At 36.9% G+C, this 20,509-nt stretch overlaps 1 protein-coding gene across 2 annotated transcripts in view; it reads left to right on the top strand.

The window, feature by feature from the left end:
• The window catches only part of LOC107705743 (sterile alpha motif domain-containing protein 10-like), a 67,046-nt gene that overhangs the window by 33,722 nt on the left and 12,815 nt on the right, over positions 1-20,509 (top strand). For both annotated transcript variants that reach the window (XM_016509197.1, XM_016509196.1), the window contains exon 3: positions 13,707-13,875. In XM_016509197.1, the coding sequence (XP_016364683.1) occupies positions 13,707-13,875 (169 nt within the window). The remainder of the gene's footprint in view (positions 1-13,706; positions 13,876-20,509) is intronic.

The following is a 20,509-nucleotide window of genomic DNA, read 5'->3' as shown; positions in this document are numbered from 1 at the left end:
GAAAGATACTAACTTTTCAGTCTGCTACGTTACTGACTGTACTGACAAACTATGCTGACACCGTGTTTGCGCCGCAACAGGTCGCGACAAAGCGACCGTTGAAAATCATTTGAACTTTGTGTCAGCACATCATAAATAGAACGAGGCATCAGTTTACTGCATCCAGTGTAGACAACATCACTGATTATAATGGGTTCTATTCTACGTACACCGGATGCAAACGGCGCAGCGCGACAAAATACAATAGAAATCTATTGTATATTGTCGTGCCGTGCGATGTGATTCAGAAGCATTTAATCTGCGTTATATGTTCTGTAAAAAAAAAGTTAATATCGGCGGCATATTCGCCGATACCGATAATATCGGCTAAATGATATGTCGGCCAGGCTCTAATTATTATATAATAGAAAGTTACAATAACAGCATTTATATAATTAAAACAACTATTCTGTAAAATTTATTATTTTTATGATGATTATTATTAGTAGTAGTAGTGTAATAATAATAGTAATAATAATAATAATAATAATAATTATTATTATTATTATTCAGTAACTGAACTGATTCAGAAAATTACAAAATTTTACTAGAGGACTTTGTTTGCCAAAGTGTGAATTCATTATTATTATATAATATAGAAATATAAAAGTTAAAATAACATTATTATTTAACTAAAACGACAACCATTCAGAAGATTACTAATATTTGAATGGTTGTGCGAGAGCTGCGAGAGTGTTAATAGTAACTGTGCAAAAACATTTTTGCAGTTTGACTGGTGTGAACAGACCTTGACTTTCATAGGCACGTGTGTTTAATATTATCCAGGATTTATTTTTCAGCCATCATAAAATATTTATGCCCTTTCTTCCCAGCTCTGAAGGTCATGTAGAGGTTTACTTGTTTACAGCATTGGCTCTGTGATATTTCATGTGTTCAGCAGAACTTGGTAAACTTCTCCTCTGAGCTATCCGTCAGTGCTAGCGCTCGCTAGCTACCTTTGTCGTCCTTTATCTCTGCACACTCAAACTGTCATAACAGGCTCATATTCCACCTGTCGTGATGAGGAAAAAGCCCCTCTGATGTCTGGATATTATAGCGTCTCGTTATTTGAGCCATTACCCAAGAATCAGGCTAAGCTCAAGCTGAAGTCTCTCATAATACGCATGTTTTTTCAATTAGTAGACTCAAATGAGAGGCGTATATGAAATTAATGATTCCCTCTTTGTATGCATCAACCTTGAGGGCCATAATTACTTCATAATAAAATATTTTCACCCTGATTTTAACTACCAGATTTGATTAGCGTGTTCTTTACGCTCTATCTGTTATGTTCTGAATAATTGATTTGAATGGTGTGAATTGAAAAAATATCCTTTTGTAATGTGTCATCTTAAAACAAAGGCTTTGCGGAGTGGCTGACAGTAGCGTGTGATTTATTTATTTTTATATGTTAAACATCTTTGTTCTGCTTGACAGTGAACTGAAGGAGATGCGTATGCAAATGCAGCCACTCTGGTGTTGTGAGGATCACTTTAAATAGAACAGATTTTATGCCTTTCTCAGGATTGGCTCAGATGAGCTCAGTATTGCATGAGGGCTGCTGGATGTGTGTGTATGTGTGTGTGTGTGTGTGTGAATGGGAGAAGGTCACTGGAGTGTATTCAAACACACAAGCTCATAGCCAACTGTTGAAATTCAAGGTTAAGGCAACTAGAATAAAGAGCAAACTTTAAACCGGGTTCTCAACGCTTGAATTACAAGTTGTGGGAGTCTTTCAGATTCGATCTCTGCAGAATGGTTAACAAATGTTAGCTTTGTTGCACCCTCATTTCGCTTAAAGCTGGAGTGTGTGATTCTTGTGCTGTTAGCGCCCCATACGGAATCACCCTATTAAAGGTTTGCTTATCGTTCACTTTGCGTTTTACATTAGAATAGGAGACAGTATTTTAACATTACACAGCTCACTGCCTGACCCTGATTGGCCAATCACAACATTCAGCAATCGATCATTCATGCCAATGCTGCGTATCAGACCGTTCATCCAGGCAACTGAAACCTGTACTATTTTATTATTTCTCATATCACACCACAGATTCTTGTTTTATAGAAATGCAATCCATCTTGAGTCGTATTTATCAATTGTAATGAAAATGACTTCAGAAAACTTCAGTTTTAAAATGACTGTAATGTTGTTTGTCTTTTAGTTTTTTGGCTGATAGTGTTTGGAACATTGTAATGGACTTTTTAAGATTATAAAATTATTTCAGCTAAAATAAATAAGATGTAAGTTTTGTGAAGAGTCATATGAATAATGTAGAATGAGATAAAGTCTGTCAACATAATATTCATAATATTGTCAGACTCTGTTCCATGTTTCGTGTGTGTCCTGCTCCCCATGTGCCTTCCCATGCCCTTATTTGGTTTGTTTCCTGTTCCTCCCCTGATTAAGTTGATTTCTTCCCAGGTGTGTCCCTTGATGTGTCATGGCTCCCAGGTGTGTCTCGTCATCCCCTCCTCCTGTGTGTGTGTGTGTATATAAAGTGTTCCCAGTCCCTAGTTCTCTGTCCGATGTTGAAGGTCTTCGTGTATACGTCTTCCTGAGTTCGTCTCCCTTGGTTCCGTCCTACGAATAAAGTCTTGTGTAAAGTATTCTCCAGCGTCTCCTCGTCCCTCGTGTGTGTGCACCCGTGACAAATATTCTGCCTCTGTAGATACACTAGTAGCGTAGTGTTGTTTGGTGATGTGAAGAGAGAACATTAGAAAACGAAACACAAATATTATAGTGCTTCACCAGCAGAGACAATGAGAGAATCAGCACCTGTGTGACCGAAGAATCAGAAAGTCTGAAGCCAAAATGACTGACAAAGACAAAAAATGAGTGCAAACATTGCAATTTTTGTTGTACAGGTAAGTGAATTAATTATTGAATAGACCACTCTCTAAAACTCACTAGTATCAGTGTGATTTACAAAAAACTCAGAAACGTTCATGCTAATCCACATCGATAGATGGCAGCGTCTAATAACATTGTGGTATCGGTACTTAAAGTACATGACCGCTAAAGTGATGCTAAAGAACTGGTGGGATATGCTAAAGTATATTAACACAAATGATTCACACTTAATCTTTGAGTCACAGACATACAGTGTAAACTATATCAGATCCAAACATAATGGGGAATTTGAGTCCTAAAATATTTCCCCTACTTCCCATATGAAATTACGGTTGCATTTGAAGACGATTAGTACTCAGTTTTAATTAGCTCTTTGTTAAAATATTTCCTCTATGATGTTCTGAATATATTATATCCCACTAACATCCTGGACACTACAGTTCATATGCACGTAGTATTATATCATATCACCAATGGCCATGTGAGACGCTATATGTGGGTTTGCCAACCGCCATTTCAGGAAAAGAAGACGCTCAAATCCGTTTGTGACACGCGAGAACCAGTGAGGTCTGTTGAGGGAACTGTCACACACATTTTTACCCACATCTTCTGTGTTTAACATATTTGATGCGCATTTTAGTAGCAAATCACTCAAAAGTCATTTAAAGTGCTGGAACCATTGTATTTGTAGTAGGGATTTTCTTATTTCTCTTTTTCTGCCCTAAAACTGTCTGGGCATCAGAGACCACAAGTCGTAGAGACATCAAACTTGATGGGATGGTCAGAAATCCACCTGCTAGCCAGGCACACATTTGTCCAACACTAGGTGGTGCTATAATAAGGAAATTTACATTTTGGGTCACATCTCCAAAATCATAAGGGCTAGAATCAAAATCCCTTTCCCCCCAATGAATTCTTGATTTATGCACTACAAAATGTACATCTCTGATTTCATTTCTGTCATTTTTCCACCATTCTGAATTTTTTGAAAAATCGACTTTTTCGAACTCCTCCTAGGCCTTTGTTCTGATGTGCATGAAACTAGGCACGCATCATCCCGTTTGTCTTTTTTTCGTAAAAAGTTTTATCAAAAGAATTTAGATTCGCCAAAGTGTTGCAAAGATGCAAGTTAAGGATTTGGTCAGGTAACACCCATTTTTAAAAAGTTTTCCAATATCTGCTGAACGCAATGTGCAATCTTTACGAAAATTGACACACATAGACAACAGGCCATTCTGAGGACACACACAAAATTTCTGCCAATAGGGGGTGAATAGATTGCTTTGTAGTTAAAAAAAAAAAAACTGATGTTTTTGAGATGAGATATTTGTGTTTGGACCCTGATGATCACCACTTGCGTGTATATTTCAAATAGAAAAAAATTCCAAATAAATAAAACTCTATTGGAACATGCTAATCAATAAATTGATTTAAATTAATATTTGCAAATGACAAAATATTGTCCTTATCTGTATATGATATAGTCTAAAAAATGTGTTTGAAAGGAACCAGTGCATTAGAGTCATTTGTTTGAGAATCGTTGTGCACTGTATTTTCAGCAGCAGTGACGTGGTGCTAAAACTACTTAAACAATGCATGCAAATGAATGATGCCTTCAGTGAGGGTAGTTAACATCACCAGGTGGCCATGTATTTGGTTTCAGTAGGTGTTCCTGCTGCTGGATGTCCTAACATTTCTGTCTGCACCACTGGCCACAGCTATTGAAAATATGACTGCAAAATAGAATATATTAGCGGTAAAATAAGATCTTTTTGGTAAGCTTAAAATAAATTCTGGATGGCACAGCGCTTGAGTATAAATTGTAGCAGTGCATAATGAATCATATCACAAGATGAACGTTATCATTGTATGAATCAAACTCACTTAGAATGTCTTTACCCAAATCCATTAAAAAAATTATAATTTATGTTTTCGAGCTGTCTGGATGGATTTAGAGGAAAATTGCATGCATACGTCAATCACCCGAGCTTGTCACATCATATCCATACACATTGGCTGCTTTTGCTGTGTGAATATGTGACTTTGCAGCACAGTTGATTTTCTGTGTAAAGTCTTATATGCACGTAATATTACTGATGAAATGGACAAGACAATGAGGAAGACTAAATATGGGGTTAATGGAAAGAGGAAAACAAGTGAACTGTCTGATTCCTTCACGGGAACAGTGCCAGACAGTGCACATACAAATGTTGTTTAGCATGCAGTGGGTTTAGTCCATTAAAGCAGAGCTGTGATGAGGCTACCTGAGGTTGACAGCCAGAGGAGATTGGCCTCCAGATTTGTTTAGTTTCCTCATTACGGCGAAGGTTACCGACCCCATCAGCGGCACAGAACAATTTAGAAAAGCACACAGATCACAAAAATCAGCAAACTTAGCCAGCCTATCTTAATTAGGCTGAATGGCTCAATCTTTTTCACATCAGCATACAGTTCTCAGTTAATCTCGGATGGATGAACAAATTCCAGCAAAAATGAAAATGATTATTATGAGTTGTGAGTTGCTTTTCTCGCCCTGTGTATCTGAACAGATGTTGTGGTGACAGTTTGGATCCTCATAATGAAGGCAGACCCGTGTCTGAAGTCTCATATCAGTCAGTTGTCACCAGTCTGAGAGGGATCATTGAGTTCTTATGCATGTAAGCTGTCCTGGCGCAAGGGATTGTGGGATTGGAGGCAGTCTGCAGAATAAACGAGAGATGGTGAGACAAGCGGGAGTGTTGCACCTGTTCGCTGTATGAATGCTTATGCTTGTGTTGAAGAATGACATGACCAGACAGAAGGATGAACAGAAGAGCAACACTGATTGAAAGGATGCAAAAAAAAATAAGATTATGACTACAGTGATAGTTTACTTGCTGAAAGCTTACAGCAGGGTCAGATATTATCCAGAGCTTGGGGCAAAAATTACCCTGCACATGATAAAATGTCCAGATGTGTACAATGTGGGGGCAAAATAATTGCTCCTATAGTACATTCTTTGATCTGTTATTTTAAATGTATTTCTTATTATTCTAATTATTTATACTGTAAATTCTACAGTATACATCTAGATATGGGTTTAGTGTGTCTGCGCTAGAGACTGTAGTAACCTGTAGCTGCATTATTTACAGCTATTATATAGTATACATTATAGTATATAATAGCTATTATATACAGCTATTAAATAGTCATATATATAGTCATTATATATAGTCAGTAGACTAATTAATAGATAATTAACAATCATCACTTTCCAGATTTATTTCAATTAGATGATTCAGTTGAAGTATTTATGTAAACTATTGTTTTAATGGTTTGAAAGGGTAATACATAAATCTGCTACTGTATCAACTGAATTAATTTTGCACTGAACTGATGAATTCAATTCAGTGAAATAAACTGAACTGAACAGACCTTACTTGACCTGATTAGGAATGAATTGATTAAATTAATTAAACTAAACAAAATTATACTGTATTGAACTGACCTGACCTGAACATAAATTATTTGAACTGAACTGAACTACAGTAAACTAAATTATACTGAACTAAATTAAAATGAACAGAACTGAAATGAACGGAACTAATTGAACTGAAGTATACTAAATTATACCAAACTGAATTAAATTGAACTGAATAGACTTCAATAGAAATTAACTGAACTGTGTTAAATTATTCTGAACTCAGCTGAATAGAACTTAACTGCACTGAACTACTATACTCAACTAAATTATACTGAACTAAATTGAAATGAACTGAACTTACTTATGGCCTGACCTGTACTGAGCTGAATAGAAATGAACTGAACTGAAGTGAACTAAATTGAAATAAATTATACTGAACCACTGAACTGACTTGACTTGAATAGAAATTAATTGAACTTAACCGAATTAAGCTAAATTACACTGGACTGACGTGAACAGAAATGAACAGAACTAATTGAACTAAATGATACCAAACTGAACTAGATGCTTTGAAAGGGATATCAATTTTTAAAAAAATCTGAATCTACGACTGTATTAACTATTCAACTGAATTGATTTGAACTGAACTGATGAATTTAATTAAGTCAAACAAACTGAACTAAATTATTCTGAACTCAGCTGAGTAGAAATTAATTTAACTGCACTGAAGTACAGTAAACTAAATTATACTGAATGGAACTAAAATGAACTGAACTTATGATCTGACCTGACCTATACTCAGCTGAATAGAGATTAATTGAACTGAATTGAATGAAGTTAAATTATGCCTTGAAAAGAAACAAACTGAACTAACCTAAATTGAACTGAACTAAATTAAACTATAAACATAATGAACTCAAATGAACTGAACGAAATTGAAATGAACTGGAGACAGGCAGGAAAGCATTAGGCAGAAATCAGCGGATTTACTTGAAAACACAAGCAGAATCTCGTGTTTAAGTCAAGAGTGTGAGAAATGATCAGCACAACAAGGTCAGTGTGACATCACCTATTTATGTGGTGACAGACTCACTGTGTGCTTCAGATTCAGTCCACTAACTCATTTTGATCTCTGATTGTATCTGAGGTTGTAAGAGCGAAACAATCTCAGAGGGAGCAGGCAGAATATTAAAGAGATGTATGTCACCCGCCTGCGCCTTAAAGTTTAATCCCTGAGTCAGCTCCAGTAAGCAAAATCAGCGATACACCGCCAGGACTTGATGCCAAGAGGAGAATAAAGGGGACGCTGAGACACAGACAGACAGACAGACAGAAAGAGTGAGGCAGAAGGAAATAGACAATAACAGAAGAGAGAGAGAGAGATTTAGAATTATTTAATAACAATTAGAAAAAGATGCGAAAAATGGAGGAGTGAAGATTTTGGAGTTTGGAAAGAGAATGGATGGAAAGAAGAAACGTACAGATGAATCTCGTAGTCAACTGGGACGTTTTGAGGGAAAACTGAAATGAGACTCAGATGATGTTACTTGAATAATCTATACATATTAATCACACTTATTAAGAATTTATAGGAGAGGTTCAGAACATGAGCCCTAGAGGAAATATGATGTAAAAAGGCATGAAATAATATGCCAGCAGAACTCAGTAAACTCAGTAAAGCTCATGTACAGACTTTACTTCAGAAACTCCACACTTGAACTTGATAACATCATTTAACTTAAAGAAATTGTTCACCCTTATATCATTCTAAACCTGTCAGGCTGCAAAAATGACAACAAATGAACATAAAATTAGCCCATACACTTTAAAAATATCCTTTAAAAAGAACTTTCAGATATTATGGGATGGCATTTTGGTTTTAGTAGTGTGTTTTACTATTTAAACACAACATTTATAACAGTATTATTGTTCGTATTATTTATGCATGCAATTTTTAAAAAGTAATTAATTAATATATATTTTAGGCGGGCATAGACTGCCATTCAGAAGTTTGGGGTTGGTAAGATTTTAAATGCTTTTGAAAGAAATCTCTTATGTTCACCAAGGCTACATTTATAAGATCAAAAATACAAAAAAAAAAACCGTTATATTGTGAAATATTATTACAGTTTAAAATAACAGTTTGCTATGTGAATACATTTTAAAATGTGATGGCAAAGCTGAATTTTCAGCATCATTACTTCAGTGTCACATGATCCTTCAGAAATCATTCTAATTTGCTGATTTGCCACTCAAGAAACATTTCTCACCATCATCAATGTTGAAACAGTTGTGCTGCTTAATATACATTTTTTAGGATCCTTTGATGAATAGAAAGTTAAAAAGAACAGCATTTATGTGAAACGGAATGTTTTTTCTTAACAATTTAAACGTTTTACTGTCACTTTTTTTAATACTGTAAGTATTAAAATCATACTCACCCCAAACTTTTGAAGAGTAGTGTGTATAATGAGCTCACACCTCCATTAGCTGAGGAGGACATGGCTGTTCCTCTAATCATGCATCAACGGGATGTATTCAGACTCATCTCACAAAATGGCCCTCCAGATTGGGCCGCCCCTCTCCTTACAGGTTCACTCCCCTGTGTATTATTAATGACTGTATGTGTCAGGCTGGACAGAATCAGGTCTCATGGGTTCAAGGGTGGCTGTTTAATGCCCAGAGGCTGGCTTGGGAGAGATAGAGGGTGATGGATGGCTAGGAAAGAGGGAGCAGAGGATGGAGGAGAGGGAGGAGGAGGCGATGAGAGCGACAAGCAGCACGCACCAGATCCTCTTTGTTTTCCTCATTCTCACTTTCCACTACCTTCCATAAATAGGGTACACTTTGGTGTGCCATTTTTTTAAACAAAACCCATATCTGAGAACTAGATATGGTAGATAAACTATTGTCTAGCTGATGAGCAGGTGTGTTAAATAAGGGAGACATGCAAAATGTGCAGAGCAAGGGGTCCCCGGGACTGGAATTGAGAACCACCGGTCTAACATACAGTGCAATTTGAGCTAGCATGAAGAGCATATCTAGTTGTGTCCCACATTTTGCAAGCAACACTGTTACCACTTTTTATGTGATAATGTGACGCAAGAAGTTTGTGTACTTCTGGATAATGAGAAGACGAGTAAATTATCTCATTTCAGTTTTATAGAAATTTTGTTGAATGTATTCATCAGGCTCAACCATTCAACCCCGTTTCCCGGGTTACTGTAAGAATGATCAAACTTTGTCTTTAATTGATGTCACATGTAAGTTAATCAGTAACTGTTAACCAACATTTGGTCTCAAACTAGCTACTGAGTGCCAGTTTAATTAATACTTTAACTACATTCGCAAGCCTGTAACTTGTGTTCTGCAGCAGTTTATTTATTGTTAAAAAATTATATAAATGTTAGGGGTGTAACGGTACATGTATTCGTCTCAAACATCACAGTAGAGACGTCACAGTTCGGTTCATGCAGTCAGACGACGAATACAGTCAGTTATAGGCAATCAGTCACGCGGTAATGCAACGCTAACCGTAGGGCTGGGCAAAAAATCGAATGCTATTTTCATGCGCATCTCCATCTGAAAGCACGTGCTGGAGATTTACTACTAATCACAGGAGCGGCTTTACTGACGAGATGCGCATGAAAATCGCATTCGATTTTTTGCACAGCCCTAGCTAACCGTCACAACAGGACAGGGCAGAAGAAGAGACGATCTACGCACCAACCCAAGAATGGCGATTTCTGCTTGTTTTAAATCAGCAGTTTGTGAAAGTTTCATGTTCGAGAGATGCACCGGTCGACCAGCTATAAACAACATGAGGGTCTTAATGATGGCAAAATTTTCTTTTCTTTTCTTTTTTCTTTTTTGAGTGAACTATCCCTTTAAGAGATTCAGGCCCTACTTTGTACCCTGTGAATGGAAAGTACCTACCAGCAGAAATATGACTCCCATTACACATAGAGGAATAATATGCAGAGGATTGAGTGACTTCTCTTTTTCTCTTTTATATTGTATTATATCAGTTGAATCCTTACCTTTCCGGCCTGTGCTGTTCTTTCATTTGCTTCGTCTCTTGTGTTTGACATTCTCTCTTTTTCACATTGAATCATGTTTTCAGCCTTTCCCACAGGTTCAGTCCTGTATGTTGAGCCATCTACTTCAGTTGCATTTTGTGACAGCTTTCACTTACTCTTTATGAAAATAAAATGATGTTTATGTCTGAATCTGTATCCTTATCTTTCTCACTCTCATGCTGTCTGTTGTGTTTTGTCTGCTACCTAACTCAATGCCTGTCTCTTTCTGTCTGTTTGCTGGGTGAAAATGGGCTTCTGTCTTCAGGTGTTGATTAATGTGTGACCTGCAGCTCCTGATAACAAATCCTTCCTCTGTTACAAGAGTTGCCATCCTTCTGACTGACCATAGTGTTTTTATTTGAAATACATACTTCTTTTTGTTAAAATATAGAGACATAGAGAAGTGGGAAGTTTGGGATCAGGGAACGTGTAGTGAAGGGATGGTAGTGTTTTACAGTCACATTATCTATTTTGCTCCATTGTCAGTAGTGTAGAGATGAATGAAGCACAGCTCACACAGACGTCGCTTTCCAACCAAGCAGCTTTATGTTGGTCAATGCAGCAAATTTGCGTGATCTGCAACTTGAACACATGTGAAATTTGTAAAAGAAACTTTTTAGCTCTGACAAAAAACTCCTGATTGTGTGGATTTTTTTATCAGAGGTATTATCATTAACTAAAACTAAAATTAAAACTAAAACCATAAAAAACCCAATTTTCATTACTTAAAATAAAACAAATGTCAACTGAAATAAAAGAAAATAAATTGTTTGTAAAATTAAACATTTAATTTCTGCTTGTTGTCAAGGTATCATTTCTAATTTTCTTTTAGTTCAAAATAACTCAATCTAAAACTGACATAAATAATAAAAAACTGTTTTACACTTATTTAAAAAAATAATGAAAACGACAAAAATGCACAACAAAATCAAACAAAATTCAAAATAAAACAGAACATATATATAAAAAAATTACCAAAAACTATGATAGTATATCAATGTTACTAATTTCTATTAAAATTACTACATTTTACCAGTAAAATTTCGCCAAGCAACTGTGAGCGCACCTTAATTCAGTGCATTCTAATACATATTCCTGATTTTGTCTTGTATTTGGACGTTTATGTTGTAATTAGTGTCAGCTGAGTTTCCTGTTTCAGTTTGTAGTCATTTTGTAGTTTTATTTCTGATTGGTTGCCCTTGATTGTGCCTCCAGGTGTCCCTCATTTCCTTGTTATCCTAATTGTATTTAAGACCTGGGCTGCGTTCAGCCCCGACAAAACGGTGCAAAATGTTCCAGAAGACATTGCAATTACTAAATGGTATTTAGACAGACTTAAAGAAGTTCCAGATCTATACTTGTGCTCTTATTATCATATTATCAGTTATTTTGCCTTTAATGTAATAAACATGTGCAAACAATATACTCCCTCTTGTGAATTTATTTTGATGTTAATTACATTGTGCGAGCTGTCTCTTTAATACCGCGTGGTTTATATACATGTTGCTGCTGATTGGGCTGACATGTTTGACACACCCACCAAACAAGAGAAAACGCATCTCAAACCCCGTTACACACCGTTTCCAGGAAACATGTCGTTCAAACCGGAAACCGTAGCAAAACGTTGCGCACCGGTTTGAGCTTGAACTTGCCCCTGGGCTGCATCCTAAAGCCTAGGCAGCTGACTTGCTGCCTCGCTGCTCTATCAGGCAATGACTTTGAAGGCAGCGTTTTTGCACGAAGGCACCTCATGAAACTGATTTCGGACAGGCTTCTGATGCAGCGTAACGGTATGACCTTATTATTTTTATTGTGAGTATTAGGCTTATCATTATTGCTGATCACTGTGCTATGATATTGTAATAATTACCATTATATAATCAGAGGAGTAGGCTATAGAAAAGTTTGAAAGTGTCACTCCACAATACAAAATATATAACTGACCACCAAACGCAACTTTCAGACGCCATCTTTATTTTTTAGTTCAACCGTCAAGGAATGGAACGCACAGGATTGTGGGTATATCAAAGGCAGCGAAGGATAGATCTATGCTGCCTTCAAAAATCAATCAGATGAAGGTATCTCATGAGACAGGAAGTGAAGCTAACTTTGCGTTCGGACGTGCCTTGATGCCTTCCTAGCTTGGAATGCGTCCTTTTATTACATAAAATGACATACGTCCTTTTATTACATGCTTTTATTACATAAAAGCAATACGTTTATGTAATAAATTTAGTTGATTTTTTTTTTTTTTTCCCTTCTCTTATGTATTTGGTGTATTTTGAGTATTTGTATGTGTGTGTTAAGTGTTGTATATGTGAAGCACTACGAAAGTCTGAATTAATTGCCCCAAGGGGATTAATAAAGCTCTAAACTAAACTAAGTCCTCCGAAGGCTGCATTTTAGAGCTTTCGGACGCAGCACTGGTTTCCCAGTGTTTCATTGTCAGTTGTTAGATGTACTCTGGTTCCTTGCATTTCTTGTTCCCTGTTCTGGTTTTTGGTCTTTTTATTAAACCCCTGCACTTGGATTCATGTCTCTGTCTACCATCCTTTGCTTCCAGAGTTACAAATATAATCAGTTTCTCAAATATTAAATGTCGCAACAGTCTTCTGGTGGTCTTTTTTTGGTGGTAAATGGTGTTACGCTCATACTTGTCGAACGTCCATGATTTTGGATTTCATTTATAGATCTATTAAGAAGGTATTTTCCATAATTTGCATATTCACTTTGACAGCCTTTAGCCTTTAGAGATATTTTGTTTTTAAGATTTGTCTCACAATGTACGTTTTTAAGGTGTCTAGTAGTCACGATTAAATAAATCAGGCCTGTGAGTGTTTACTCTCATAGTTTACACAAGCTAGCGTTGCATTTCATCATGCTCTCACACAAGCATAACATACCCTAGTAAAGGGTTTTATTACAGTTCTCTGCAGCAGAGAGCCATAAAAGTGTGTTTTGATGAATCTTTCTGCTCATTGCGGCAGTCAGAACAAAGTGTGCGTGTAATTAGAAGAGCATTGTTTACACAGAAGCATGCAGCGCTAGTTGTTTTAATTAGCGCTTTCAAAGAAAAAAGTACCCTGTAAGAGCACCCTGAAGATATGAAAGCAGCACACTGTTTTTCCGTATTCGTCCTGTTTACTAATCCATCTGTTGTTTTTTTAGTATGATAGATTTACATTTTTTCAATTTTAAACCTGTTTTGAATTTTTAAACCTGGTGGGAATGTTGTCTGGTGAACATATGGGCCACATACTGTATATTTTTGCTTCAGCGTTAAACTGGTTTCTGTTGAGATGGTGACAATATGGATGTTTTCGCTCCACAGATCCAGCCAGGAGAGGCCTTCACTGTGTACCACACCAGCCCGACGCTCTCCAGCTTATGCAAACCAGTGGTGCTTTGGACCCAGCAGGACGTGTGTAAGTGGCTGAAGAAACACTGTCCCCACAACTACCTGACCTACGTGGAGGCCTTCTCTCACCACGCCATCACAGGTACAGAACAGCTCTCTCTATCACACAGCACACTGGAAATACAGAGACAGGGAATTTCAGAACTGTGTTTTCCGGGCTTTGAAATGTCAATGAAACTGGTCTAGAGAGTAAAACTTCATGCCTAATTCAAAGTCATGCCTAATTTGAGAGGGAATCATTCTTTTGAGTCAGTTTTTTTCCTTCAAATGGTCGAGCCAGTTTAAAATCTGCCTGAATGATTCATTAGTGAATCAAAATCAGTGTTATTTTATTATCATTGATACATGTATATTAATTGAGGTTCAGTACCATTGAATTTCAGTATCACTGAGATACTATTACAGTTTTTGTTGATATATTGAATTAGATTGAATTTGTATATGTTCTGCTTTCATGTTAATTTTAGTTAGTTTTATTAATTTCGGTGTGTGTTTTGTCATTTTTATTCTTTCTTTATATGTCTATATTATTGTTATAAGTTATTATAATGCATTAAGTTAAACTAAAAGAAAATGAGAAATGATACCTTGGCAACTAGCTGTGATAAAATAAGTTTGTTTTAAGTTTAATATATTTTCTTTTATTTCACATAGAGTTATTATATAGATAACTTAAACTAAAATCATAAAAAGCACGTTTAATTTGAAATTAAATACAATATTTAAAAAATATATATTTTATTTAAGCTAGTTTCCAGGGCAACATTTCTCATTTTTTAAATTTAGTTTAACTTGATGCACTAAAATAACTAAAACTGAAATCAAAATTAAAGCAGAAAATAATTATAAAATCTAATTCAAAATATTAACTATAATATAACTAGAAAACAACTATAATACTAAAATAACAATGATTTCAGTTAACCTTTATTTTAAGTAATGAAAATGTGTGATTTTTATGGTTTTAGTTTTATATGAACCAAAATGATTTTTAAATGTGATTATGCAGTAATTCTTTTATAAAGCATTAGGATAATCATAGATCCGCCAAGCCTTACTGTGGTCTTTCAGAGGAACAGCTTTGGCATCCTCTAACTAACACACTCTCATCCAACTCCCAGAGCTGTGTGCACTGAGTTCTCTCACTAATGGACAATTATACACCGTAATGTTGAGCCATTTGTCACATCACAGTCATTTCCACAAGGCCTCGCCATCTAGGGGTCACCGGAGCGGCGCTTCCAAGTAATAAAATCATTTTACACTGCCATTCGTGCGTTTGGTCCTGGAAATTTAGCAGTGTTGAAGAGGAGCTGAGACTAAATGGATTTAGTAAAGGTGGACATTCAGCTTTTGTTATTTGTGGGATTTGTAATATTTGGCAGACAGAGGATGGCAATGTTATGAGTAGAGTGTTTGAATCACAGATGCCCCATTCAATGTCATATGAGTGCCAAGCTCATATGAGTCATGTGACATCTATTAGCCAGTCAGGGAAGAGTTGTGCCTTAGGAGAGGTGTGATGGCTGGATGGTTTGTATTGGGCTCAATGACATATGTCTATGATAAAGACAATATCTAGTTTAAAACACTTGTGGTACATTATTAGAAATGTGTTGGTTTTATATGGTCTTGAAATACTTTTATACCATTTTCAAGAAAGGTTAAATTTAAAGGGGTCATATATGATGCTATTTTAAAGATCATTAATTGACTCTTAACTTTTATAAAGAATATCTCTTTGGATTTGAGACTTTAGTCTTTGCAACTTTACAGATCTTCTTTATGCACCAAGAGCTTGTAACACTCCAAAGAGAAAGGAAAACTTGAAATCGCATCATATGACCCCTTTAAAACTCACGTAGTGTAACTGTCAATTAAAAAGCAACAGGGTATTTTCTTTTTTATTTGAATGCATGCGTGAACACATCTTAATCATTAAAAAAAAAATTATAATTTTCAAAAATGTGAGATTCACGAACTGAAGTGAGCTGGTCAGCTGATTTATCTGAAAGATTGGTGGGAATTCAGATAGCTAGTAGAGCCTTGGATCATCAACACAAGGAAGGGTTGTAATAAGATTAGTGATATTTATTAACAATTGATATGCAAGAGCAAATACAACAACTAGTAATGATACCAATAAATGAACATGCACTGCTAATAGATAATAGACGACTAAACAAGAAGGAAGATCCTGAATAAAATGGTAGAAACAAATAAATGGAGTGAACACAGAATGAATAAATGCAATGCTGTTGAGCTGAATGTAGCAATAGAAGAGAATTCTATGTTAAAGCTTCTTATGGAAAACCACTTAATGGCTCTGGTAAAATTGACGATAAATAATTGCTTATTTATCTTTAAACAAATAATGCAGCTATTGTTTGTAAAGCTGACCCCAGGTAAATGTTATCTAAGCAGGTTAAAAAAAATAGACTGCAGGTATAAACTAAGCCAAGGTCTCTAGGAAAAAGGTTTGGTAAGTTTATATTTATGTTCCACACGGTCGGGTGATGAGTCCGGCAGTAGAGACGTCTTCCACTGGTGATGCAGATTGCGTGCAGCGAGAAGGGCACAGAGTTGCGTTCCGGCAGCAGTTGATACACTGGCCTGGAGGATGCTGACCTTCTGTTGTGCCAAGAGAGTCCTTAGAGCGTGTACTGGGTCAGATGGGTCTTCACAGAGTCCTTTGTAGTCTGGCTGCGTTGCTGAGGAGCTGTGTGTTTCAGGCAGTGTCTGAAGGAGCTGCAAGAGTCAGATGAGGCCCGTCACTGCTGGGTCCTTTGCAAATGAAGGGCAGCCGAATGCAATATAGAAGGTTTACTCAAGAGTTGAGCTGAACCTTAACTGTCTTGAAGTCTCTTTCCTCATCAGGTTAGAAACTTAGACAGTGGTGTCTGTTAATGTCTCCTTCGCCGCCAAGTCTGAAACACGGTATGTTGTTGTGCCTGTGAGTGTCTCACTGAACGTACCAGAGACTTGGAACAAGGAGTGTCTGTTGAAAGGGTACTTTTATACCTTTCTGATGAGGAGGAGATTGGAATCTGGCGCCTTTCCGTTCCTGGAATGTGATTGGCCACTTGTGTCCGAGGTGGCCACAGTGTTACCTGCCCTAGTGTGGAACTCATTTGCAGAGAGTGGACTACAAAGTTAAACAGTGTCTTTAACATTTTACCCATGCATTATTTCTTTACCAAACCTCTTTCAAATTATTACCAGCATCATGGGGAGCAAATAGAATCCAAACATGATAGGAAACAGTTGAGCTATCATTTGTTTATTCCATAATATGTTAATAGGCCTGCTCCCATGAACTGTTGTGTTAACAGTCAATAGCCATTAACAGAAACTATACTTTTTATCTGGGGGTGAAGTGAATGTTTTGCAGTTAACATCCATTTAAGGACTCCAAACATAGGTATGAATGGATTTGGATAGATCTTTGTGGCCTTTCTTTGTTTCGGCCACTGCTGCTTCATCCAGAAGTCCTAGGGAATTTTTATGGCAGTTCTTTCCTAAACCTTAGGATGGGGTTTGGTGGTTAGGGTCAACCCGTAGTCCAAAGAGACGTCCTCTCTTAGGTGGTGGTGGGTGCAGGAGTTCTCCTATCCTGCTAGAAGTGTCTGACAGTTGTCTTGGCATCTTATCTGATGTTTCTGAGCATTTATCACAGTGTGGCACATCTCTCTCCACACCGGTCCCTGGAATGCCATCTCGACTGTTGTTCACACACACACACACACACACACACACACACACACACACACACACACACACACACAGAAATCAATTGTGATCTAGGTTTTTTTTTTTTGGTGCAGTTCCAGTGCTTTACTTCATTCTTATATTTATTAACACTCTTATATTTTAGGGTCATGTGTATGCATGCCGTGGATCTTTCTGTCCTTCAGACAGTGATGGTTGAACACAAGCACTCATTTTAGCAGCATTACATTTAGTTAGGGTGGAGTGATAAATGTCTGCCCCCTCCAAATGCCCCTTTAAGTAATTCATCCGGGCGCCGACACCGGCTAGAGGCTTTATTCTATTGTCTGTGCTATTATTTATTGCTTCATTTATCAAGCCTCATTCTCAGATGGTGTGTGTCTGTAAGTGGGTGTCTGAGTGTGTCATTTTTCCTGGGTCATTGGCACTGTAGCTTGAAGCACTGTTACACACACTGCTGTAAAACACTGTAAGACACTGACTCATGTCAGACAAGACCTTTGCTTGCTTCAGGGACAGACTGATTCTGCTGCAACATAGGTATTGGTCTTTTGAGTCAGCTAACAGCTGCAAGTGTGAATTGCTTTGGACCGCACTCATGTGAATTACTAGTAAGTACAGCACCTTAAAGTGCATTTTAAAGAGCCCATGAAATCAAAATTGCAGTTTTGTAGCTGTTAGTCAGTGTCTCACATCTTTTTTTTTGTCGTAAATGTAAGATAAATAGAAATAACCAACTGTACTTTATCACTATCACTAACTTCAGGGCATTATTTGGGAACACATTAAACCCATCTGCTGGGAATCCATTTCCACTCTGTTCACCTGTGCTGTCTGCTGCTACACAAAAGCCTCAGACAAACAGCAATCCTAGATAAAGTGCTTCTGGAGGGCTGAATTCAAAAGCTCTGAATTTGTGTGTGTGCATGTGTGTGTATATATACTAGAGAGCTTTACAAAACACCTCAATGTTGTGCACTATGGAAGCACCATATCAAGATGAAAAATACAGTGCAGCTTAGAAAACCCCCCCCACAATAGTCCAAATACAAACCTCAAGAAGCACCCCTGGCTATTTACGGACATTTCCATTATCAGTGTTGTTAGCATCTCCCATGCTCTAATTGTTCCTCCCAGCCTGATGTGAGTGACTGGGAAGCGAATGCAATCCCCACAGCCATGTGTGAATTCCTGGAGCTGGAAAGTGGGTCAGTGTTGGCCCATGACTGTCCTCTAAAGCCCCAGGGGCAACTGGAGGTTGCTCCATCACAGCACTCTGGGTCAGTGGAGCGTCTCTGTCCAATAATCCCCCATAAGCCCTGAGTAGTTAAATACACTAGCAATTGGTCTAACAGCCTATGCATCAGGCTTAACAGGATATACTTCAGTGACTGATGCTTTTTAGCATGAAGATGGATGTATGGAGAGTGCGGTTTGGAAAGATTGTTACATTAGCTTGAAGAATATGAATTTGTCCTAAATTTGTTCAGAATTAGATGGTTTGATTTTGGCAAACAAGAACAACAGAATTCAAACAATGAATATAATAATGGCCAGAACTTTTGTTTACCCTTCCTGGTTTGCACTTGCACTTTCCAGTAATTTATACAGAAATGTATACAGTATAATGTAGTGTAGCCTGTTTTTATACAGTAAATGCAATTTTACTACCGAAAAAATATATATATTTAAATTTACAGTAAAAATAAACAGCAACTGTGGTTACCAGAAATTCAGTGGTGAAAATGTTAACCAATTTAGAGTTATTACAGTGACATTTATTTTTCAATGTGACAATGTCTGTTTACTATCAATAAATATAGTTATATTCATTATTTGTCAAATATTTCTTAAAACTTTGTTATGATAAAACATGTATTAGTGGTCCAAACACTAGATCAATCACATTCAAATAAAAACTGTTTGATGCCCTCCAAAAGATTTGAGAAAGTAATTGATTTCTGAGCCAATTTGACAAATGCTACTCTCATTTAATATTCATAATTAGTTGTTTCTTCATGTGTTACATGATTCATATTACACATCTGTAAATATCACATAAAGGAGGCAAGCAGCACAGCTGCAGTCACAAGTTCAGGATATCCCAACACATTCATTTAGTTTGAGCCAATGCTATATGATATGTTCAACACAACAGTCTTACTCAAAATTATTTGCTCAAAAAATCACAATTCCAAAATGGAAAAAGCACTTCCTGTTGAACCTCTCTAGATGTAATACAGTAGAGATTCCTACTGTATATTATAGATATAGAGGCAAGAGACAGCTTAATAAAGTGGTGTCTGCTGAATTGCTGTGATTTACTGTAATATGCTGAGGATGGGCCGTTTCAGTGTGGTACTTCAAGCCTCTTTTTGTTCTCTCTCTCTTTCTCTCTCTGTTTGGGATTCACCTTGCGATTCCATTTAAGGGCTTTGTTCTTTATTGTTCAAACACACACACGAACAGGCCCATACACAGATGTCCTCTCGCTCCTTTATCTCTTTAACCATTGCTATTTCTGTAAAATAGCTTCAGTTTTGCAGCTGATCTCTTCCACTGTACAGCAAAGCACATTAAAGACCCCATAAAATTAAAATTGATTTTAGTCAAGAAAGCTTTTAGTCAGTGTCTGTTAGCTTTGAGGTCATCTGTATGTTAGTGTAGGCTACTCATAAAAGTTAGGAGTCAAATAAAGTTCTGGGAAAACAGACCAAAAATATTAATGACTGATCTCACACTCATGGGAATATCCAATTTTTTTGTCCAGTAAAATGCTGTCTAGAATGAGAATGTCCCCTTCTAAATTATTAATACCATCTGTCTTTTATAGCAGTAGCAAGTAGCAAGTCATGGTTTGTGCGCAAACACACAGACTTCACCTACTATTCATCTTGCATCTCTGTGACGCAAAAGGGACCAGCCATTCATTATGTCCCGACCAAGGACGGATTATGACATTGGCTTGCCCTGGGCACCTGGGCACA

Source organism: Sinocyclocheilus rhinocerous, unplaced genomic scaffold (assembly GCF_001515625.1).
Source record: "Sinocyclocheilus rhinocerous isolate Xijiao unplaced genomic scaffold, SAMN03320098_v1.1 scaffold263, whole genome shotgun sequence".
In the NCBI taxonomy this organism is placed as follows: domain Eukaryota; kingdom Metazoa; phylum Chordata; class Actinopteri; order Cypriniformes; family Cyprinidae; genus Sinocyclocheilus; species Sinocyclocheilus rhinocerous.
This window is presented reverse-complemented; position numbering and strand designations above follow the sequence as displayed.